We start from the raw sequence: 25096 nt of genomic DNA on the forward strand, positions 1-25096 counted from the left end.
AGAAGAAAAAAGGTTTGTAGAAAGAAAGAAACTTTGAAATTTTTTCAAACTTTGATAAAAAATGAAACACCATGGCCCAAGAATTTATACACTCTTTTGGCTAGAGAAAGGCTTGGTCTCGAATCACCAACAATAATATCACACCTAGTAGTTTCTAAATTCAAACAACAAGAAATTATTAGCGTTGTTTCCTAATGATGTGTTGTAACACACAACTATTAATACGCATATGTGAACGTGCGAGGTTTGGTAAAACATTGGCTAGATGTGTCTTTCAAGGGCATAGGCTTGTCGTTCCAAATTCTAAGTGTTTCCTACTAATTGTAGAGCCTTCGCCCTTGAACACACATCACCCTTCCTTTAAAGAAAGGACTTGATTATGCCTTGAGGCAAGCCACCATATAACATCCCTCTCAATTAGAGGGAATTGTTATACCCTAATTGTCCAAACAAAGAAGTAAGAACACAAACGGTGTGAACAAACCCCTTGAAGGAAACTCCCTGTGCTAGCAATTGAGCGAGTCCCACTGGTGAACCCCCACACCAAAATTTTGTCACAACCTCCTATTCGATGTAACACAAGGCAAATAATAATGCCACCCTACCTAGATTTTTACCATAAGGCCACTCGACTACTTCACTCTAACTCATCAAAAGCAACTCCCTATATGGCACTTAGAGATACAAGACTAAGGCCCAAAGTAGCCAAGCCTTAGAAGGCTCTCTATCTCTCTTTCCCTCTTCACCTTACCATCTCTGACCACTACATATTCTCTCTGCCTTATCCAACGAACACATCAACACTTGCAACAAGCAAAAAGCAACACTAATTCTTTGAGAAATCAATAGATGATTTGATGTAGTAGTTGTTGATCTTTGATTTCTCCATTACCCTTTGAGCTAAATGTAGTTTAAAATATATTAAGGATTAAAAAAGCTTTATCACCTTAATAAGATGTTAAATATATAATATTATTTATAATTATAGTATATAAAATAAAATATAAAATATTTATTAATATTTGGGTTGACTTTAGACTTGAAAATGTCGTCCAATCCATTTCTAAAACATGACTGAAGTTAATACTTTTGATCTCGTATTTTTATTCAAATTCTCTTAAATATTATACTTTTAAATTTAGATGGTAGCTCTATTTTATTAAAAGTTTCAAATTTTTAAAAATATTTTTTGGTAAAAAGTAAAACCTAATTTTATTTTGCTATGGAAACAACATATATATTTTTTTACCTTTTAGATGTTTCTAAAACCTTGCATGTTACTTTAGCTGTTCAAGAAAGAATTGTTAAATTAATCCAACTTTACAATTGGTTTTCATATACAAATAGGGAAACCGCTCTTAGCATAATTACCCATGGGTTTAACAACTCCAAAGATAATAAATTCATATATGTTTCCGATTTTTCTTAATTTTAAAATTGAATAAATTATTTTTTTTAAATTTTTCTAAATTTGAAATTGAGCAATTAAGGACAATTATCACCGTGTTCATTTCTTCTATCAATTTATTCTACTTTTAATTGGTATAATAATTCTCAATATTTACGCATTCTGTCAATTTAATTTTAATTCTAAAAATTTAACCCTCGACATTCATATATTCTATAATTTGTTCCTAATTTTAAAATTTTTTGATATTCAATGAGAGCTAAATTTGTTAAAATTTTTTAGAATCATAATCAAAATGATAGAATTTATAAATATTGAGGTTAAATATGTTATTATACCAATAGAAAGCAAGATAATTTGATGAAAGCAAGGTAAACGGTATGTTTATGTCCTTTATTGCTTATTTTCGAAATTGATACCCCATTTTTTTAGAAAGATCAATTTATTTAATTTTGAAATTGAAAGAGAGTACCAAAAATATTGAAGAATGAAAATTAAATGTTTTTTTAATAGTAGGAGGAAATTTAGTTAAGAGTGAGGACAAAGGGTGCAGGTATATAAAATTTGAATCTTTAACCGGTTATATGCCCATGTATAAAAAAAAGTTAATTGTATGAATAAATTTAGGCTTAAAAGGCTATTGATTTTGGAACTTGTCCTTTTACATATCCCAAAATCACAATATTGGTTAGAAAGAAAGTGAGAAAACATAGGATGAAATACAGACGAGAACATGAGAACTCACTAAAGAAATCAACCGGCTATAATTGTACAACACATGGAAGCCCTTCCTCACGTATATATATATATATCATGAACTGCAAAGATAAAAAGTAATAAATTTCTCCCAGCTCATCAGTTGTGGGATCAATTAAAGGCCACGGATGGAGGTGTGGGATTGGTTTTATGGGTTTCCCTTGTAATAAAATACCTCACATGATGGAGCAAGGGTCTTGTTGATGAGCATATGGCAACTCTTGATACACATATAAAGGCTGATTATAAGGCCATACATAGGCGGCGGGGGGCTCCTTGGCCTCTTCCTTCTTTTCACCGCCGACAGCACTAACGCTCACTAGCTCCGCATGCCCCACGCTCTTCCTTAGCCGACTTGTTAGCTGAACTGCGTCCACCCCATCTCCTGTTACCTCTATTTGGCTCTTGTCATCTCCTTTCAATGAAGCTGACTCCACCCCTATGAATCCCATTAATAAGCACAGCAACGTTAAATTCTAATTTCATCATAAACTTTAAAACATTTCAATTGAGTCATCGTATGGATGATTACCTGAGAAACCGACTACTACCTTCAAGGCCTTGGAGCGGGATTTCTCGTCGCTCATAGTCACCTTCACTACCATCGTTTGCTGCAAAAAAGAACAACTCAATTCAGACTCTTCATGGTATTTGATATCATAAACACATACTCTACTTTCCATACCTTCATGGTGTCAAGAACAGAGCTGTTTTAGTTTTCCTAAAGAGAGTGGCAGAAATGTGGAAAATATCGAGAGAGGAACTACTTGTGCTGTTTGCTTTGTGTGGGAAAATATGAGTTGGTCAATTTATAGAGGCTGTGTTGTGAGTTTGGGCGATATTTCTGTGAAAACTCCAGGAAGAAAGCTGTTGACCCTACCAAGTTTTACTTCGTCACCTCTTTCACTCCGGTCCCCTACTTTCTTTTCATCAAATTTTTTTATATAATATGACTTCTTCTCCATCCAAGCAAATAACACAAATTCATTCATGATTCATACTATATATATGAAATGCTGATGCTTGGGACTTTCTAATCATCATTGATGAAGAAACAAGCGCATTCATATTAATCATATCATAATAATTTACGTGACAAATATATTTATAAAAAAAATTATTTAAAAATCAAATGAAATTTTAATTGAAAGGATAAAGAATTGTAGTTTTTAAGTTTAATTCCCATCTACTAAATTTATTTTTTTTATAGATTTCACATGATTGAAATGACAAATATATCTCCACAATAATATTTTTTAATTTATAAAAAAATATTTTTGATAATTGCTCAACCAACTTGAAACCGGGATGATACCATATCAATGAGGGGGTGGATATGTATTTGATTTTGTTGATGACTCTTGATAACATTAGGATTTAGCCTTATGCAATAGGAAATAATTGTTCAACAAGGGATGATAACATGAAGGGGTAGACAGTGACCTTGCCCCTCAAAAAGTGATAGATTTTTCATTTAGTTCATTATATTTTTATGAAATTACATATTAATATAATAATAAAATTATATTTTAATACCTAATAATTTAAAATTTATCTTTGATCCCTTTTTAAACAACTTTTTAATTTCGTCCCAATGTTGAACCAAAGTATTATAATTCCAACCAGATCTTGTTGGCATAGAATATTTAAATTTGATTGAATTTGACTCTAATTATTTATTTTTATTAAAATTTAGTTATAAAATATGTAGAATAAAATTTATGAAAACATTCAAAATGAAAGAAATAGAATTCATGATTACATAACTTGTGGATACATACAACTTAATTAAATGGGTCATTGTCATGAAATAGGCATACTATAATTATTTTAAAATTCTAAATCCATTTACCTTTTTTTAAGTAATTGCGTCTGAATAAACAAATCTTTTAAATTTGTTCGGTTTTGTATTCAACAAAATTTAATCTTCTTTGTATTCTTTTATTTAAAATAAGATAATATTTAGAAAGTTAATTTGGATATATTTACTTGTAATCATTATAATTGGTGAGTTTTAATTGATTGGGATTGTTTAAGCAACCCACGTAATCATTAGTCTTGTGCCAGATCTTGAGTAGCTTTATCGAGATCAAAAGTAAATTGTGCAAAAGCTTCTAATTCGGTGAATTCTACCAGCAACTTGTTTCATAGCTTTAATTTGAGCTACAGGTCTTACTCTGGAGACAAAAATCCTCACATTAATAGCAAGTCCGGTTTAGCATTGAATAGATCGGCGGATAAGAAAATTTGTCTATCTGTAAAGGAAATCACATTAGTAAAAATATACGTTGAAGCGTCTCCCGACTAGATCTCAACTATTGGTAAAGCAATCATATTTCATCACCTAACTGAAAACTTGATTTAGTGGCTTTTTTTAAAAGGCGTGAATGCAAATAAAAAAACATCTCCTAAATAAGCTTCACGACTCGACGAGCTTTGTAATAGGAGTACCTAATGACACTTTTCAATTCTTAAGGGGAGGGTGAGAATTAAAGTAATTATACCCAAATTCAATTTAAATTTTTTTACACAAATTCTAAAATTATATTATAAGCATAACATGTACGAAGTTTTGGATGATTATGACAAAAAATTTCTTATATTATAAATTTTAAAAAATATATATTATTAAAATATTTGTATATTTTATAAAGTTATAAAAAAATCTTATTTAAATCCTAAAAAAAATTCTAAAATTATGGCCAAAAAGATAATAACATGTTATAAATATTTTATAATATATTTATTTATAATTTTTTTTGACCAAGTATGAACTTAACTTATTTAGGATTCATGCTAAAAATAATACTTTTATTAATAAAAAAATGTTATAATTTTTCTTATCATAATTTATTTATAACAATAACTTGTAAAACTAATGACAAAAAGTATATTATTTATAGTAATTGTTATGAAAGTTTTAGACAATTTATAAAGTTTTTTTTTATCAAGGTTAAATATTATAATTTTATATTATATTGACTTAATTTACATATTATGTAAAGGGGATATAATCTAGAATAAATATTTTTTCAAATTAAGTTTATTTAAGTTTTTTATAATTAAAGTTATATATTATTTGAACTGTGAACTTAAATATTATAAGATCGATACTAATTATGCAAATAGAAAATGTTTTCTTACACCATTTTGTGATATATGTTACTATTTGAGAGAATGATGCTAGACATAAGCACCATAAAAAACTCGTGAACTCTTTAATTTGACACATTCAAAGTTTTGAAATGTGGTTGAGAAAACATTTGTTGTTATAAAAAAAATATTTCTCATATTAACAATATCAACCTAGTATAACATAGAAAAAAAAAAGGTGGATCGTACTAGTATGTTGCATATTTTATAACTTCAATCATAGGTGGAATTGAGATGATCCATATATTTCAAATAGTACATGGAAGAACGAGATCTTGATAATCTTAATGATGCAAATTCAAATTCAGATAATGTTGAACTCGATCAAAGACTCAAAAATGATAATAAGAAGCATATGTTAAATATTAAAGATGGAATAATCTAAAAAATATCTACTAGAGCAATTAGATAAAATTGCATATGATGTTTATTTTTCTTGTTATTTTTATTATTAATCATATTATCATATACTTTTTAGACTAACATAATACATATGATGATTTGATTTTAATTTTTGTTGATTAAAAATTATTTTTATCATTCTAATAATTTTTATAATAATTAATATTTTTTTAAATATATAAATTATGTAACTATATAATTATAATTTGTACTATGAAACATAACTTAGGGAATTACGATGTAATTATACTCTTGTTAATCAAACACATCTAGAAAATTACTCTATATTGTCTCAAAAGAAATATTTTTATGAACATTGAATAATTACTCTCTCCAACAACAAACAAACATATTCATATACATATAAATGAAAACGTTCATGTACTGGATGAAGCCAAAAATTGAAGATTATGATAATATTTTTCTAATTTTACAATATTTTATTTTCTAATTAAAGATTAAAAACAAATTAAAATTTTCAACTTCCTAAAAAAAATTAAATAAAATTGCATTTAAATCAAATAAAAAATTAAACTTCAAAATAAAAAAAATATTTAAAAAAAATATTAATAATATTAAAAAAGTATTTAAGTATTCTTAATTTCTTCTTCTTCTTCAATCTATCATGTTAGTCGTTATTTTCGATATTCATCTTTTTCTTCAATTTATCTATCAACTCCTTTAACTTCTAATATGATAAATTGTCTTTTAATGTCCATTCATTTGTTTAATTTCATAATAAAAAACAATACTCTTTGTAGAGAATCAACCTTATGTAAAATTGACATTTTTCTTTCTCATCCTTCTAAATTGAGTTATCTTAAAAAAATAGTGTTGGAAAAATCTAGTTAAAAAAACATTTTAGTTACAACAAAAGTTTAAAAATGTTCTTAAAACTAAGTCGTTGTGATATTTATAGTGATAAGCCTAAACTAGAATTATACTTGTGTTTTGTGCTAGGCAGACTCAAGTCCATCCGCTATATAGCCATACATGATACAAAAATAAACAAGTGGCTCACTAGCAAACGCAACTCTAGCGTAGTCCCCTTCGTCAGATCCTTTTACTATCAAAATGCTTGAGGATGAAAAGTATCAGACTAAGTTCATTTAAACTTAGTAAGCTCCAAAATAGACACAATTAGTTTTACCAGGATTCTGATAATCAACAAGCATCAATACTCGTAAGAAAAGAGCAACAGACTTTTTCGTGAGGCTCTGTTATACAGACATAATACACTAATTGCCATCCATAGTTCCTTGGCGGCAACATTACTCCAATTTAATATAACACATACAACACTTAGGCCGACACATTTCGCCTATTTATACATGTCTCCCACAACCCTGCATGGTTATCAACAACTTATCCTTGTGCCAGCCTCAGACCCATATCTCAGAAATCAAAATCACATACCGGTCATATTTATTTTCATTTCATATCCTTGTTAAGTCAAACACGTGTCCTCCCACAAGGTTGGGTCACGATCTGCTAGTCCAGTTTGCAATATAGTTGCCCTACTAGAGGCATCATGTATAGGTCTCCATTCCACAATTTTCACATATCATAAATTATCTGGTACTGGGCTCGTGCAACAAGAAAGATGTTTTTACATTAACAATAGTCATACTCACACACATGTCTAGACACAACACATCGATTCATTTACAGTAAAAGCAACTTACTGCACACAACCCACATATATGAAAGTTTCATAACTCAAAGAAAGTAAGAAAGAACTCACATGTACAGAGTTGGATGCGTTTTCACACACTCTCCAAAAATGATCTATTTTTCTAAATTTTCAAAAAATCAATCTATAAAGCCAATTAAGAAAGTAGTTCAATACATATATGTATAGTTAATTTAGTCCCTTTCCATAGGTCACAATATTAGAGGATTACATAAGATATTTTTCTTTTCTAGTCGAAGCTACATAAATGGAGATTAATATATTAAGACATTAATTATTGAGTTTAATAATATAATTATGTTCATCGTATGGGTAAAATTTTGAATTCATCCTATATTTATATAACATCATTCCAATTTATAGAGTTAAAAATTTTCCTTTCCAAATCGAGCAAATAAGTATAATATTTAATTTATTAAAAAATTAATGCGTATACTTTATATGAATTATCCTAATCAAACTATAAAAAGTATATATAAATTATAAAAGTAATGAAAATGTGAGAATGATTTAGTTTCCAAGTCAATCTTCTTTCTATATATAAATATAATCACTTTATTGTTGACAATGACTCCCATTGAGAAGCGACAAAAGGTTTCTTTTTTCTTTTTCTTTTTCTTCCAAAAGGAGTAACAAAAGTTAAGAAACTCAAACTCATGTTATTAATATAGTGAAATAATTAACACAATCAAGCATGTAGAATAAGGAGTTGTTAAATGTGAACCCTCTTTTAGATAGTATTCAAGAAAAGAAGTAGGACCAAGATGATATAAAAATAAAAATAATAATAATATATTTGAGGCAATCTTTTCCTTTAGATGATTGTGGTTAATTTAGATTAAATTATAGAGCAGGTGCCTGAACTTTCTTTTTTCTATTCCTTGGATTTTTGTTTAATTTAGAAATGTACAAAAATCAAATTTAGCTCAGTTGAATGCTTAAGTTCACAAACTTGTTAATGATAAATGATTAAATAGATAAAAGAATGAAATTCAAAATCATATATACATTAGTTGATTTCAAGGAGTTGAAGAAAATATATGATACCACCATTAATGACTAAATTCCCCTCAGAATTACTACAACACCCCCTTATTTAAATGTCTATCGACAACAATTCGCCATATAATCACTAATCTAGACAACATTAATTTTAAAGTTTGTGTGACCCGAATCTCATCATTTGTTAAAGAAATAAATACAGTGACAAAATAAGAGGATCTGTAGGGGCGAGAGGTCGAGTGCCATATAGAACTATACTTCTACTATTTGACTTTGACAACAGGGTTTTTCAACCCTTAAATAGATGTAATTAAAACTCATCTTGTATCATTTGTTTGTCAACTTTAGTGAATTTCTTCTCATATGCCCGTAATTTTTCCCCGAAAAGGGTTTTCATATAAAATCTATGTGTTTTTATTTTTCTTTTCTTATTGCTTTACAATTGTTCTACTATCATTATCGACGTTTATTATAGCAATCAAATTATCTTAATAATTTCTCACTAAATCTATTTCAATTTTTGCCATCTCAACTTGCAAAACTTAGATTCCACTAGCAACCAATTAACTAGGACAATGCTAGTAGTTAACCTAATCCTATAAAACCTACAAAATGAAGTTTAGAATAATAGGTTGAAAGCAAAGAATACAAACAAACATCAAAATCGAACAAAACCATCTCAAAAATCAATGAAAACCTAGGTTAAATTAAAGAAATGGGATTAAATCAATGAAACTCAATTATAGAATCTCTAAAATTTGAGATACAACTCTTACGCAAAAGAGGGAAACTCTTAAAGAAGAGAGACATTGAAAATTGTTTAAATCTTAGTTTAATTGTCAAATAATTTAATTACGAATGATCTTATACTAAGCTAAGCTAAAATATTAAAAAATCTATTATAATTAACTAGATAATAAAAACCTTTTTTTATTTGTACCATAATCTATTAGTAAGGTTTGAAATCTTCACAATTTACTTCTTTCAGTACCAGGTATGTCCCTTTATTATACAAAATCATTCAAATTATTTCTTGTATTATTAAATAGATAAATTTAGTTTATGTATTAATAAAAAGAATTAAATAAAGTTAAATTTTAATTGAGTTTAAATTGAAGGTTTAAAGATCTCTTTTATTGTTTAACAATTTAAAAATGTTATTTATTGTTTAATAGTTTAAATTTGGCATTTACTATTTAAACAAACATCTTGTTCTTTCTTCAATAATTTCTGGTCTCTAGTGGATCTATCAGTAGGATTCAAACTCAGATGAAGTTCTAACCATCCATCCAGGGGCGAAGCCTGAACAATTTTTTAGGGGGCCGGATGAAATTTTAATTTTTTATACCCTATATCTTTATAATTTTTAAAGGATTAAATTGAATTTTTATAATTTTAAGGCGCCAAAGTACAATTTTACCTTTACTAATTTAAAATATTTAAAAAATCTCAAGGGCCTAAATAGCAATTTTACATTTTAGAGGGGCTGGGGCCCCTGCCAGCCCCTTAAATTTGCCATTGCATCCATTAAAGAAAAAAGAACGAATAGATCTTGTAGGATTTCCAAGAAATTCTTCGATTTCTTCTGGAAGCAGATGATTGTTCATCCGCTTCTCACGTTCTGTGAATAGCTAGACATTGAGAAATATCTAGAAAGGCACTTAGGAAATCGGCCTAATTCTATCTCCATTCGTTCCATTTGAAGAAAGGAAGAATTTTATTTCTTTTACTGATATATAAATTAAATTTATCTATTTAATAAGAGAGTGATTAATTTGAACCAATTTACCTACAATAAAATTTACCATAAAATTTCTTATTTACTTTTGATAGATGGTAATCTTTTATTCTTGCCTCGGTAAATAAATGTCAAGATGAAACTAACGTATGGGTGAAAACCATATTTCTTACTTACTTCATTAACGCAAGCAAACGTGTATTTAGTACATGAAGGATAAGTTAACACTAACTGACTAACAAATGTTAACTACCTCATCTTAACAACTAACTAACTGTCTAACTAACTAACTGCTAATTTCTTAATCCTAACATGCCCCGAGCTTGTTGTCTTCCTTTCCACAACTGCAACTCCACTGATTGAAACTCGAAGTTGACTTCTAAATCTGTTGAACAGACCTACTGCTAATGGTTTGGTCAATATGTCAGCAACTTGCTCTTGGCTCGGTACATGTCCTACATGAAATAAGCCTCGTGCAACTTTCTCCCTCACAAAGAATAGATCCAACGCAACGTGTTTAAACTTCGAATGCATGACCAAGTTTCCTGCTATTGCCACAGTAGCTGAGCTGTCACACCACAGAAGTGCTTTGCCTCGAAGAGGAATACATAGTAACAAGGATTGGATCCATATTATTTCAGTAGTAAATTGGGCGAGGCTTCTGTATTCAGCCTCGACAGTTGATCGAGAAACTACCTGTTGTTTTCTAGAGCTCTAAGAGATCGAATTTCCTTCAAGGAATATGCAGTAGCCAGATGTGGATCGAAGATCATCAGTGTCGGACCCCCAACTGGCGTCTGAAAATCCCTCAAGCAAGAACTTTGAATTTTTTATAAAACTCAGCCCATGATCCAAGGTCCTATGCAAATAACGTAGTATTCTCTTGATAGCTTTAAAATGCATGTCCAATAGTTGGTGCATGAATTGTCAAGCTTTTTTGACCACAAAGGCTATGTCCGATATGGTAATCACCACATATTGTAGCGCCCCAACTATGATCCTATATAGATGTGCATCTTCAACAGGGTTTCCTTCATGAGCTGACAATTGACATGTTGTTATCATAAGCGTGGGTGAGTCATTGGACCTGTCTATAGATGCCCTTCGCAGGAGATCAAGGATGTATTTCCTTTGGCTAAGAAAGATTCCAATGGATGTGTATTGGACTTCAATACTTGGGAAATAACTTAGTCTGCCTAGGTCTTTCAATGAAAATTGATCATCAAGCTTATATACAAACTGATCTATTACTTGAGAGTTGTTCCCAGTAACTACAATGTCATTAACATATATTAGAACATACATTAGCTAAGAGCCCGAATGATGAACAAAGAGAGAGCTCTCAACTTTGGAAGCAACAAAGTTAGTAGTGAATAGAAACTCTTTTAGCTTGTGGAACCAAGCTCGAGGTGCTTGCTTAAAGCCATATAGAGCTTTCCTCAATTTACACACCAACTGTTGACCCTTGTCTCTTTGCTGCTCAAAACCTGGTCGTTGCACCATGTAGATTTCCTCTTGTAAGTCACTATTCAGGAAGGCATTGTTAATATCTACCTACCTAAGAAACCATCTCAATGAGACAGCAAAAGCTAGCACCACCCGAATAGTCACTGGTTTGACAACAAGACTAAAGGTTTCTTGAAAGTCAACACCTGCCTCTTGGAGATATCCTTTGACCATTAGTCTACCTTTGTACCGAGCCATCGAGCCATCAACATTTCGTTTGACCTTAAAAATCCATTTACAACCCAGTGCCCGTCGTCCTGCAAGTAAAGGCACAAGGTCCCAAGTATGGTTGGCAAGTAAGGAATTCTATTCAGCATGGGCAGCTGCTGTCCAAGCAGGGCTTTGAAGTACTTCAGCAATGGAAGTAGGCTTTTGTTCAGTCAGGACAGAGGTGAACAGTTTGGGCTTGAAGATCCCACTTTTGGATCTAGTTTGTATCAAATGAGTGTTTACAAGAGGCATAGTCTGTCCAGAAAAAGCAGACGAATTGACTGTAGATGAGGGTGTAGGTGAGTTTTTAGAATCAAACCGCTCAACAGTAAGCTCAATGCCTGATGGTGACTAACTAGATCCTTCCTCAAGAGCAGATATACCTTGGTCCACAAGAGGAGGGACAGTTGGGGCTAAAGAGCTACCTGCTATTACCATGGAAAGATGGGACCGATGATGGATTGTCTGGACTGACTTCAATGAGGAGAGGGACGTGAACCCATTTTGGAAAGGAAAATATGTCTCATCAAAGGTAACATGCTTGGAGACAAACACTCGACCATTTTTATGAAAACATTTATATCCTTTTTTATTGGATCCAACTCTAAGAAATACATATATATTAGACCGAAACTACAGCTTGTGTTAATGATATGGCCTCAAACATGGGTAACATGCACAACTAAAAACCTTTAGGTAGGTGTAGGAAGGTCTGACTTTATACAGCACCTCATAGGGACTTTGCTTTTGTAGAATAGTCGTTGGGAGCCTATTAATCAAGTGAACACCATGAGCAAAAGCATAGGACAAGAATTCCAAGGGTAAGGTTACTTGAGCTAGAAGTCTCAATCCCATATCAAGAATCTACCTATGTTTCCTTTTAGCAACCCCATTTTGTTCTGAGGTGTGAGGGCAAGTGACCCTATGCTGGATGCCAAGACGAGCAAGCTCCTTAAAGAGTGAACGATACTCTCCTTCTGAGTCAGATTGAAGCATCTTGATGAAGCAACCAAACTGAATATGAACCATTTGATTGAACTGGAGAAAACATTGAAACACTTCTGACATGGACTTTAGAAAGTGGACCCAGGTGTGTCTACTGTACATATATACAAATGAGGCATAGTAGAGAAAACCATTTGATTTGACATGAGAAGGGCCCTAGATATTGGATTCTACTAATTCAAAATGTGATGAATATAATGTTTTGGAAGAGCTGAAAGGCAGCTTATGTGCTTTGCTTAACTGACAAACTGAACAAACAGATGATATATTGTTGCGATTGAAAGGAATGTTACAATTGCACAAAACAACACCAAGAACATTTAAATAGGGGTGTCCAAGTCTTCTGTGCCACACACTCAAGAGGAGGAGAACATTGAGCTGTACACAAAAATTTCGAGGTAGACTGTGATGATGCAATAGGTGGGTGGAGAGGCGAGCTAGAAACATTGAATCTGTAAAGACCATTATGCATGTGGCCCACTAGGAGGGTTTTCCTTTTCTATATATCCTTCACAAAACAAAAGAATAGGTGAAATTCAAACTAAACTTCATTATCTCTGGCAAACTAACCAACAGACATCAAATTTTTGCATATAGTAGGGACATGGAGAACATTTTGAATGCGCAAAAGCCTAGAACCAACCAGCACATTGGTGGAACCTACATTAGCAATAAGGACAGAATCACCGTTCCCCATTGACACATGTCTCGTACCTATATAGGGAGCAACATTTGTAAGAGATGTCATATCTAGAGTGATATGATTTGTCGCGCCAGAGTCCGGATACCAATCTTTGTCAGAACCTACAACGAAGGAAGGTCGAGATGACTGATGAGAGTATGATGTAGGAGGCTGATAACATGGACTACATCTGTAAGAGCAAGTGGGGGCAGAAGAACTTCCCCAATCTTGGAACTGATGATAGTTAACTAATACTGACTGGTTGGGACTGAACCCCGAGAATGTTTCATCAAATCTGTGGTAGCAGGTCTGAACTAAGTGACCAATTTTTCCATATAGCTGGCATTGTGGCCTAGAACGAGACCAGCCTCGACTATTTACATGGCCCCTACCATGAGACCAACCATGACCATGTCCTCGATGACCATGTTTGTACTCCTACTGATAGTTATTTAGAGTCCCAGTGTGTTCTGAAGTTTCAACAGTATCCTGCTTTTGATGAGAAACCATGTTTGCTTGCAATGGCACTTCTGTTAGAAGAGCTATTTGCCTTGTTTCACAATCAAGTAACATCTCAGTTAGTAGGTCAAGAGACATTGAAGTAGCCGAGGCAAGTACGCGAATGGATTCGTATCCATCGAGAGTCCAGCTAAAATGATACGGACTTGTTCTTGCTCAGTAATTGGACTGCCAGCAACGATGAGACTATCACTTAAGCTCTTCGCTTTGGCCAAATATTCTTTGACTGTAAGATTCACTTTCATGAGGGAGTATAAAGCATGGCGCATGCTAGATATTTTGACATTAGACTTGGCGCCAAATATTCATTCAATGGCTGTCTAGACATCAAAGTTGGTCTTGGCCATCATAAGATGCACCAAAATCTCATCTGTGATTGTAGAAAGCAACCAAGACGCTAGGAACTTGTCCTGCTTCTTATGAAGAAGAAACGACGGATTATTAATGAGCTGCCTATCAGGTCCAAGTATGAGAAGAGATGGGATAGAGACTGTGCCAAGAACAAACCCTTCAAGCTCATATCCCTCAAGGATTAGTAAGATTTGATGTTTCCATAACAAGAAGTTGTATTCACTAAGCTTGACCGTATCATGTTTGGAGAAGTTCTAGATGTTCGACAAATGAGTAGTTCTTTGATCTTGTGAAGGGAGCGCTCCCTCGGTGTTGGACGAATGTTGTGGTGTATCACTCGTAGGTAGGGTTTCAGTAGCCATGAATGAAGCAAGAAGGAGAAGGAGAAGGAGAAGAAAACACTCAACTATGCCAAGAACCCAATAGCTCTTGATACCATGTCAAGATCACACTAACGTATGGGTGAAAACCATATTTCTTACTTACTTCATTAACGACCATATTTCTTACTTACTTCATTAACGCAAGCAAACATGTATTTAATACATGAAGGAAAAGTTAACACTATCTGACTAACAACTGTTAACTACTTTAGCTTAACAACTAACTAACTGTTTAACTAACTAACTGCTAATTCCTTAATCCTAACAATAAATGATTCTAGAAATATTATTTATAGAATTTATTTTCACATAAGGTATCATGATTTTTTTTTATAATTAATCATTACAAGCAAACTAATTTGAACAATTTAACTCGTGTCAAACTAATTAATTAATTAACTCAAGTCAACTTAGGGTCCCTTTGGATGGGTGGTATGTTTCAGTGCAGAACGTTTAATTTTCTTTTTATCTCACGCTACAGTAATTAATTTCACCGCCAACTCTATTTTTACCCTAATCAGAGATAAATGTACCACCCATTTAAGCAACCCTTAATTAACTAACTAGCTCAAGTATAATCTTCACATACTGAGACTCAAATCTAGATATTCAAAGTTATTAAGTCCTCTTTTTTCTGGCACAACCGAACCCTCTCATTGGCATGGAATAGAAATTTTGAGTTTATTTGAAAAACGAAATTGATTGAGTATATTTTGATCAATTTTATTATTTCTTCCTTAAATTTTTTATTTAGATTAAATATAAAATATAATTATTTGTATGTATATAACATTAAAAATAGAAATTAAACTATAAAGATAATATTTCAAAAACATCGATAAATAAAAACCATAGAATAGAGGATGTTTATTCCCTATCATATATAATTTGGTAGGGCAGAAAAGAGATGAAATGTATAGGGTGGCTTTAGGGTACGCGGTTTAGGCCTCTCTTGACCGAGACTGACCTCCCCCTACCCTCACGCCAAATATGATAAAGAAAGAAGCCTTTCCTTTTTCTTTTATCACCTTTTGGGGTCAAATACAATGTGAACTTCAATTATTGCATAGACTTCATGTAGAAAGTAAACCCTGATTATCTTATTAAACCATAGGATAAGAAACGTGTATTTGGATGAATGTAGTTTTATATCTCATCTTCCAAGTAGATACAAAATTATTGGTTGAAAGCTTTTACTTTAAACACATTTTAAGCTAATTTATTTATAAATGTATATAGTTTTAAATTTTTGTGTGTGTAATAAATTAAAGAGAATAATTATAAACTTTTTCCATTTAATCCCCTAATTTGAGATTTAAAATAAAATAAATATAAATTATATATAATTCAATTAATTCAACACAAAATATAATAGATTAATAATTAATAATTAATTTCAAAGGAAATCTGCTTATAACATTTGCAAATACCAAAACTCCACATTGAATCTTTCAATTTAACGGTAATGAGTAAAATTCGATTCAACTCAAAAAAATCGGAACAATTTAAATTTCAAATTATTTGAATCGATTTAATCAAGTTAACTCGAATTCCTTTTTAAATTTCGAGTTCAAATTGAATTGAATTTTCGATTTTTTTTTACTTTCCCTCCCATTTTGCCCCCAAAATTAAATCCTCACAAATTTTTTATTACCCTTACCTCCATAAATTTTTACTTCCAAAAGTCAAAATCTCCCATAAATATTTTATTTCTTCCCCTTTACCCCTAAAAATCAAAATATTCTTATTCTTTTTTAATCAGTTGCTTTTATTTGTTTACTTCAATTTTGTTTGTATGATCATTTTAAAAAAAATTATATAAAAATAACCACCAAAATTTTTTTTTAATTTAACTCGAATAAATATATTCGATTCGAATTCCATCTCACTCAACTCGATTCAAGAAAATTTTAAAACGAGTTAGGATGATAAAATAAGATTCGTCAATTCAATTAGCCCGAAATTTTTTTATTCGACTCGATTGAAAGCTCACCCCTATATAGAAGTTCCGAAATAAAACTTTGATATGATATAAATAAAAATAAGATCAAATCATTATTTGAGATTAGAAATTAGAATTTGATAATTTTTTTATATTGGGTTCTAATTTTTTTTTGTTTAACTTAAATATTAAATTTGGTAATTATTCTTACATTAGGGCTAGAACTTGACAATTTTTCTCATATTGAGGCTGAATATTTTTTTTATTCAAGTTAAACCTTAAATTTAACAATTGTTCTCATATTAGGATCTAAACTTGAAAATTATTCCTGTATTAGAGCTTAAACTTTAAAAGTTTTCAATGACTAATTTAAATAATAAAAAAAATTCAAATCCTAATATAAAATTTAAGACATAACTTAGAAAAAAAATATGTAGACCTTAATATAATAATGATGAAATTCAGAAGTTGAATAAAAATATTCCAATGTAAAAAAATTTGTGAAATTAAATTTTGAAAATGTGATTTAACCCTATGGGTGGGGTTAATTACATTAAAAAAAATGAATGCAAAGGTGAGGATGACGATATTGAAATGATCTCATGTCAGATCATTTCTCATTGGTCAATAGCCAGTTACTTTAAACTAATCATTAAATTAGATGCTAGCCTTGCAATGCAAACTCATATTGTTTCTTTCTCTAACCATAACCATTACATCGAAAAAAAACATACATATTTTTCTCAAATAATGTGAAAAAAAACCAATGATTAATTTCTTTCCCATTTCTTATCATTAATTTATACAAAACAAAGTGTACTTAATACAATTTTTCTTTTTTAAAATCAAACTAAATTAAATTTGTACACTCAACTTTTTAAAATTAATTATATATGGGATTTATTAAGATAGAGGTCAAATGATGATTGTTATAAAATTAAACTTAAATATGATGAAGATGATAGGTTATTTTAGACTTGATTTTTTATGAATTACAATTGTGGTAGGTCTCTTGAAACTATTGACAATGAATTTTAGGTTGACCAAAGTTTGTTGTCAAGTTCATCTCATTATGGTGAGGCTAGAATGTAATTTTCTGTAGTTTGATCTAAATAATACATCTTTAATTTATTTAAGATCGGTTTATAATGTTTTCTTTTTTGAGTATATAATTGTTTATAATATTTTATTTATCGTTTGTACCATATATCTTATTTTTCATTCTTCTTTCTCTTAAAAAGTCAAATCAAACTAGTTGTATATATACGGCAAAAAACAGTATATATAAAATATATGTAGGATTTAATATGTAATTTGAGATTTTTTTAAACATTAATCACATTATAGATTCTTTTCTCTTGTATTGAAAACAATTCTGATGTAAATCAAACTAAGACTTAATTAGTATATATAATTTGAGACTTAATTTACATAAATAATTTCTTCTAATATATTTCCTCAATGTTAAATTTATAATGTATGCGCAATTTTGAGTGTGATAATAACACAGTAGACAAAAAAAAGACAAGCAATTTGGTTATCAGCTAATATTAAAAAAGCAAGCCATTCTGTGTTTTAGAGAGCCCACAAGACTTCAAGGTCTACCCACCTTTATCCTATTTATCCTTTAGTTAATTTGAAAGAAAGTGACTTTTTTCCTTTTTACTTATATTAATCAGCATTAACAGCATCAAACATAATTTGCCCATGCAGGCTATCACCATCTTTTCCCAACCCACCAAGTACGTAGCCTACTCTATTTGCCCATCTACTCACAAACCAGAAATATACAGAACCCAAGCTAACATTGAATTTATATCTCCCAATAAAAATGACATTATTTCTAGACACACTTATCAATATTTCTAATAATTTATCAAATTTGCGATTTAATAATATTTTTAAAGTGCTGAAAATTTTAAAAAATGGGTAGAAATATTGATACATCTTTAAAATTATTGATAAATCTTTAGATATTTTGATAAAAACATTTTTTTGAATTGAACTCACGATAGATTAAGAGTATTAGTATTAATTGGTTCTAACTTCTAATCCTGATACTCAAGTTGTGCGTTACTAACTAATCTCACTTAAAAAGTTTGATTTTTAGACATTATTTAAAAACTAAATGATCTATACTAATTGTGTTGGTATCATTCTTAATCGAATCTTAAATCTAATTGTGAAATAATTAAAAATCCAACATTTTTATAAAGTAACAAATATAATTTTAAGGGTGTTCTTGTCAATATATATATATATTAAAAAATAGATGCACACGATGATTCGCTTAGACTTCCAAATCTTTCTTACCTCAATTTTACTATTTCAACCAAAGTAGTATTTAGCTTTTGTATCAACTTTTTTTATAGAGTTGTTATCTAAGCGGATGTGCCACAATCTAATTATTATGATGCACTGCACATATATTTGCACATTTAATTATTTTAATTTAACTGATCATAAAAAAGAAGTGGGATTAGGGAAATCAAATTTAGTCTGCCGACTAGCACTCAATTATTTCTTCTGTCTTTTGACACGGTTTCTAGGGTTTGTGGAGGGGGCTATGGAAGACAAGTTAGCAAATCTAGCACTTCTTGATGGGAAGGAGGAAGCGTTTCAAGAGGAGGGCGAGGTTGAGAAGGAGCTTAAGTTGTGTTTGGTTGGATGTTGTTTAACAGATAGTGTTGTGCTCTTTCCTTCCTTGAGGAACACTTTAGTTGATTTATGACACCCTATTGGTGGAGTTTTCATCAAAGATCTAGGAGAAAAGCGTGTTTTATTCCAATTCTTTTATGAAGTTTATGTGAATAGGGTTTTAGAGGGGACTCCGTGGTTTTTTAACAATCACTTGTATTGTTGCATAGGATCTCTAGCTAGGGGAGGATCCACATACTTTGTTGTTGTTATATGCGGAGTTTTGGGTGCAAATCCCCGATCTGCCTCCGGGGCTGATGTTGGAAGTTATGGCAAGGCAGTTCGGTTCTTTTCTGAGTAGTTTTCTTGATTATGATACAAAGATTTCTTTGTTTGCTGTGAAGCAGTTCATGAGGATTAAGGTCCATTTGGATGTTCGAGTTCCATTAAAGAAGATCGTGTTAGGGGCTAGTCGAATGGTATATGCCAGGTTTCAACATGAAAAGCTCAGCATGTTTTGTTTTCTCCATGGGAAGCTTGGGCATGGGGAGAGCTTCTGCCCTCTTAAAGTGAGAATAGATTCGGCTAAAATTCTATTTGGGTGGAATATTTCATTGTATGTTTCGGTGAGAAGAGGATCCTCGATGGTAAGTCGATGGTTACGGGAGACAGATGGAACAATTAGTCAAAGGGTGGATAAGGAAATGAGTCTAATGGGGAATAATTTTGGGGATAATGTTACGAATATTTATCCTAATCGTAATCAAAATTTAGTGGGGTCCACTGGATACCAATTGGTTGAGGCAAATGTAGGAGTATCTCACTGGGAGAATGATTCGAAAGTTGATAGATATAGTGATTCTGGGCTAATGGAGTTGGGTTCAAATGGTGAAGAGTGTCCTATTCAATTTGTTGAAGGACAGAAGATACAAAAGGTGCTCGAGGAGATTTCTACTTAGGTGATTAAAGGCGATGTTGGAGTGTTAGTGAAGGTCAAGTTAGATCGGTTAGCTCTGCCATACAAGGCAGCCGGGTGCAATGAAAACCTTAAGTTGGAATGTCTATGGGTTGGGGAGACCACGGGCTGTAAATCGTCTCATGAATAAGCTGACAAAAATAGGTCCTCAAATTATGTTTCTTATGGAAACAAAAATTAGTACACGAAGAATAGAAGTTGTTAGGAGAAAATATGGTTTTGCTAATGGAATTGATGTGGAAGTAATGGGTTCTAGAAGAGGATCATCGTTGGGTTAGAGATAGAATTATGTGGTTAGTTTGTAAAGTTATGCAAAATATCATATAGATGTTGATATTTAGGATGAGCAGGAAGGTTTCTTAGGGTGCTTTACTAGTTTTTATGGTCACCCTAAGGAACGATTACGAAGTAACTCTTGAGATCTTCTTCATCAGTTGGGTCAATATCAATCTGTTCTGTGGCTGGTAGTTGGGATTTCATTGAGATAGTTTTTTCTTTTGAAAAGAAGAGTGGACAACTGAGAATGGAGAGGGGTATGGAGGCTTTAAGATCTGCATTAAAGACAATGATTTGAGTGATTTGGGGTATACAGGGTGCTAGTTCATGTAGGAAGAGGGTAGATTAGTGGCAAACAACATTCGGAAGAGACTTAATAGGGGTGTGGCAAATTTAGCTTGATGGAGTTCTTTTCCAAATTATTCTATAGTTCATTAGACACATTCTTTTTCTGACCACAGTCCGATTGTAGTAGCTACGGAAGGTGAAGAAGTGGGTAGCGAAAGGGTTGTAATTTCTATTTTGATAATAATTGGAGCTTGGAGGGTTCTTGTGAGGAAGAAATACGCTAATTTTGGTCTTCATCTGTGGATGATTTTCCTTTAAAATTGATTGGATTGAGAAGAAAGTTGAGATATTTAAGCCATTTGGTAAAAATGAATAGAGTGATTAATAAACAAAGGCTTAATCTCAGAATAATGAGCTTTATGAAGAGGAGCCAGATGATGATACCCTCGCTGAACTGAAAGAGATTCAACTTAGGCTAAATTTAGAAGATGATAAGGAGGAATTTTTTTGGGAATAAAGAGCTCGTGTTATTGACTTTCTAATGGAGACAGGAATACTACCTTCTTTCATAAGGTTACAACTAGTCGGAAGAAGCGTAACAAGATTGTCAGTGTTAAGGGGGAAGGGGCGAGTTGCATATCTGAAGAAGAAAAGGTTTTGAAAATTACCTCTAATTATTTCATTGATATTTCCATGGCCTCTCATAAAGAGCATGCTCCACGGATTTATGCTAATGTTCACAGAAAGATTTCACCAGAGATGAATGATGAATTTTTCTGTCATTTTCGACCTGAGGAAGTTTAGGCTGTAGTTAAATCTATGGAACCTCTTAAAGCATTAGGTATTGATAGTTTCCCTGCTCTCTTTTATAAAAAAAATATTAGCATGTTGTAAGGAATGATGTTATGAGATACTGTTTGGTGGTTTTTCGTGGGGAGGTTGTTGTTGAGGAGATAAATAAGACTCATATTATCTTAATCTCGAAGGTTAGTAGTCCCTGTAATATGACACAATTTAGACCTATTAGCTTGCATAATGTTTTGTATAAAATCATTGCTAAAATAATAGTAGGTAGAATGAGTGGCATATTGGGAGATCGTGTTAATGAGGTTCAGGGAGCTTTTATACCTGGCAGACAAATTTCAGACAATGTCCTTGTTTCATGTGAAATTTTGCATTCCCTTAAGATGAAGAGATCGGGTAAACAGGGCAATTTTGCGCTTAAGCTTGACATGAGTAAAGCTTATAATAGGGTTAAGTGGAATTTTCTAACAGGGATGATGCTACATATGAGACTTCAAGATAGTTGGGTGACGTTGGTTATGAAGTGTGTGACCTTTGTTTTGTATACAATCAGCATAAATGGTGGTACTAGTGAATCATTTTTACCTTTGAGAGGTTTGTGGCAAGGTGATCCTCTCAATCCCTATCTATCTTTATTGTGTGTTGAGGGTCTATCGTCTATGCTCAATAAGGTCAAGATGGTTGGATTAATAAAGGGGGCTTGAATTGGAAGGGAGAGGTTAACCATATATCATTTATTCTTTGCTGATGATTGCATTATGTTTAGTGAGACTTTTAGAGAAGCTGATGAGAATATTCATAAGGTAATTTTTGAATATGAAAATGCTTTGAGACAAAAGGTTAATTATGATAAGTCTCTTATTTATTTTGGAGATAATGTTGGATGATTAAGTGGGAGATTGTGGATAGCCTATTAGGTGTTCTAATTTTGAAAAACCCTGAGAAGTATTTGGATTTGCCAATGATGGTTGGGAGACATAAGAAGTAAGTGTTTGCATATTATTTGGATCATATTAGCACGAAAGTAGAAGGTGGGAGCATGATATTTTTGTCAATTTAGGTGGGGAAGAGGTCTTTATTAAAGATGTTTTGCAAGCTTTGCCTGTCTATGAAATGCAATGTTTTCTATTGCCAAAAGTGTTGCGCAGCCAATTAGAAAATGTTGTCAACAGGTTTTGGTGGAGTAATAACAAATCTCGATATAGTATACATTGGTCTACATGGCATCCACTTTCTTTGCCAAAAGCGAAGAGAGGGCTAGGTTTTTGTGATTTGTCCAAGTTTAACATTATTAGCTAAAAATGTTAGTGTATTATTTCCCATCCTGATAGTTTTTTAGCTAAAGTTTTGAAAGCCAGTTATTTTCCACAATAAGATTTTATGTTAGTTAGATTAGGTACTTAATCTTCTTTTACCTTGAAGAATATCTTAAGCACAAGAGGCTTAATTGAAATGGGAGTTGGTTAGAGAATTTGTATTGGGGATGGTGTGAACATATGGAATGATTCTTGGATCCTTGGGCCGAGAAATGAAAAAACTCAGTGCTAGAATATAGATGTTCGATTTTCTACTATGTCCCAATTGATTAATTCAAATACGTGTACCTAGCTTGAAGGATGAGTTAGATCCATTCTTGAGACCAATTAGGCTTAGAAGATGCTTTCAATCCCGCTTGCATGAACGAGACCTCGAGATACTTTTGTGTGGCATTATGAAGGATCGGGGGAATACTCTTCAAAGAGTGGTTACAAGTTACTGCTTGATGAAGAGTTACATACTAGGAGGGTATATCCTATGGCTATGTCTACTATAATTACAATGTTTTATGCAAAAAAATGTGGATTTTGTAACTTTCAGGGAAAATTAAGATTACATTCTGGAGGTTTGTTCGTAACTTCTTAACCATTTTCGGGAATTTATTGAGGTTTATGCTGCATGTTGATAAGTTGTATCCTTTGTGCAAAGAAGTTGAAGAAACGATGGATCAGTTGTTGAGATCTTGTTCTGTCTCTAAGCTAATGCTGGTCTAGCTGAAAATCGAGGGCACTACCTGTTTCACAATTTCTAGATTATAAAATTTGGTTAGCAACGGTCTTCAACCAAGCAAATAGATTGGCATGCTCTAAATAGATTGGTTCATGAAGGAATTAAACCTAATATTCAAGAGCTGGTGGTGTTTATTAAGGGTTACCTGCTGGAAATTAAGGCCATTAAGGAGTTGAGGCCATCTAGTTTCCTACATAAATAAGAGATCTAGATGCCCCCAGATTTGGATAACATAAAACTAAACTATGATGCTTCTTTTAACACTAGTAGAAACACCTTTACATCGAGTACTTTAACTAGAAATGAATTTGGGGAAATTATGGCTGCTTGCACTTACTCGCATCATGGCATTGCTAATGCTTTCATAGCTAAAGCAAGGGCATGTGAACAAGCAGTTGTCTTTGCCCAAGACTTAGGGTTACGATTGATACAGGTGGAAGGAGACTCGTTCATTAGTCGTTAAGAAATTGAACACTGGAACTCCTGATAGATCAGTATTGTGTTCGATTATACAAGATATTAAGGAAAGAATGGGTTATTTTGACAGTATTACCTTTCGCTTTGTAGGTAAATCGACTAATGAAGAGACTTACGGTTCTGTAAAAGGTGGGTGTCGTCTTTTGACACCATAGTATTGGATAGAGGAAGCTCCATCAGCGGTCGAACACACAACGACTATGAACTATTAGAAACGGCTATCACGGAGTTAGGTGGGTAACAATAAAAACTAAGGGCTTTGGGTTTTTGGAGACTGCCTTATTTTTCACTCTAATGGTTTCCAAAGTAAGATTTCTCCTACGATTCTTTTACTAGTGGTTCATGCAACATTTCAATGTGTCTTTGTAGAGAGGATTTTTTTACTGGCTTCATTTAACGTTTTGGTTTTTAAGGGAAGAGATTTTTCTGGTTTTAGGTTTCCTCTTTGATTTTATTGTTGTTTGTTTGTTAATGAAAAATTCTGTGGATTTGTTGGGACATTTCTGTTCCAGGTTTGCTTTTCCCCTCTTATTAATGAATGCCAAGTATTAAAAAATTATTATGATGCACTTGTTTGCATCTAATATAATTTTATCTCAGTTTATTTCTAGTTAATTAATTAAAAATAAAAGTAATTAAATAAGTAAAAAAATTAAATCCTAATCTATAAACTTTAACCTTAATCCCACCTGTTAAACCCTAAATCTCAAAATTTTAAAATTTAAACTCTAAACATTAAATTCCTATATAAATCTTAATCTAAATCCAAAATCTTGCTTTATTATTTTTATTGGTTAAATTTTATTTAATCAATTAATACAAAAATTAAAGATAATTAGAGT

The 25096-nt window shown here is 31.9% G+C and overlaps 2 protein-coding genes across 2 annotated transcripts; both read right to left on the bottom strand.

Moving 5' to 3' along the window:
• Positions 1-2128: 2128 nt before the first annotated feature.
• On the bottom strand, positions 2129-3241 carry LOC107905598 (heavy metal-associated isoprenylated plant protein 16). Its single transcript, XM_041116993.1, has 3 exons — positions 2850-3241; positions 2697-2775; positions 2129-2603 (listed from the first exon to the last, which is right to left on the bottom strand). The coding sequence occupies exons 1-3, from the start codon at positions 2853-2855 to the stop codon at positions 2341-2343; spliced, it is 348 nt and encodes a 115-aa protein (XP_040972927.1). The 5' UTR covers positions 2856-3241; the 3' UTR covers positions 2129-2340.
• Positions 3242-10434: 7193 nt separating this feature from the next.
• LOC107959081 (uncharacterized) lies at positions 10435-11832 on the bottom strand. The gene is made up of 4 exons (XM_016895059.1): positions 11711-11832; positions 11095-11287; positions 10849-10949; positions 10435-10720 (listed from the first exon to the last, which is right to left on the bottom strand). The coding sequence occupies exons 1-4, from the start codon at positions 11830-11832 to the stop codon at positions 10435-10437; spliced, it is 702 nt and encodes a 233-aa protein (XP_016750548.1).
• Positions 11833-25096: the final 13264 nt, after the last annotated feature.

Source organism: Gossypium hirsutum, chromosome A07 (assembly GCF_007990345.1).
Source record: "Gossypium hirsutum isolate 1008001.06 chromosome A07, Gossypium_hirsutum_v2.1, whole genome shotgun sequence".
Taxonomy (NCBI): domain Eukaryota; kingdom Viridiplantae; phylum Streptophyta; class Magnoliopsida; order Malvales; family Malvaceae; genus Gossypium; species Gossypium hirsutum.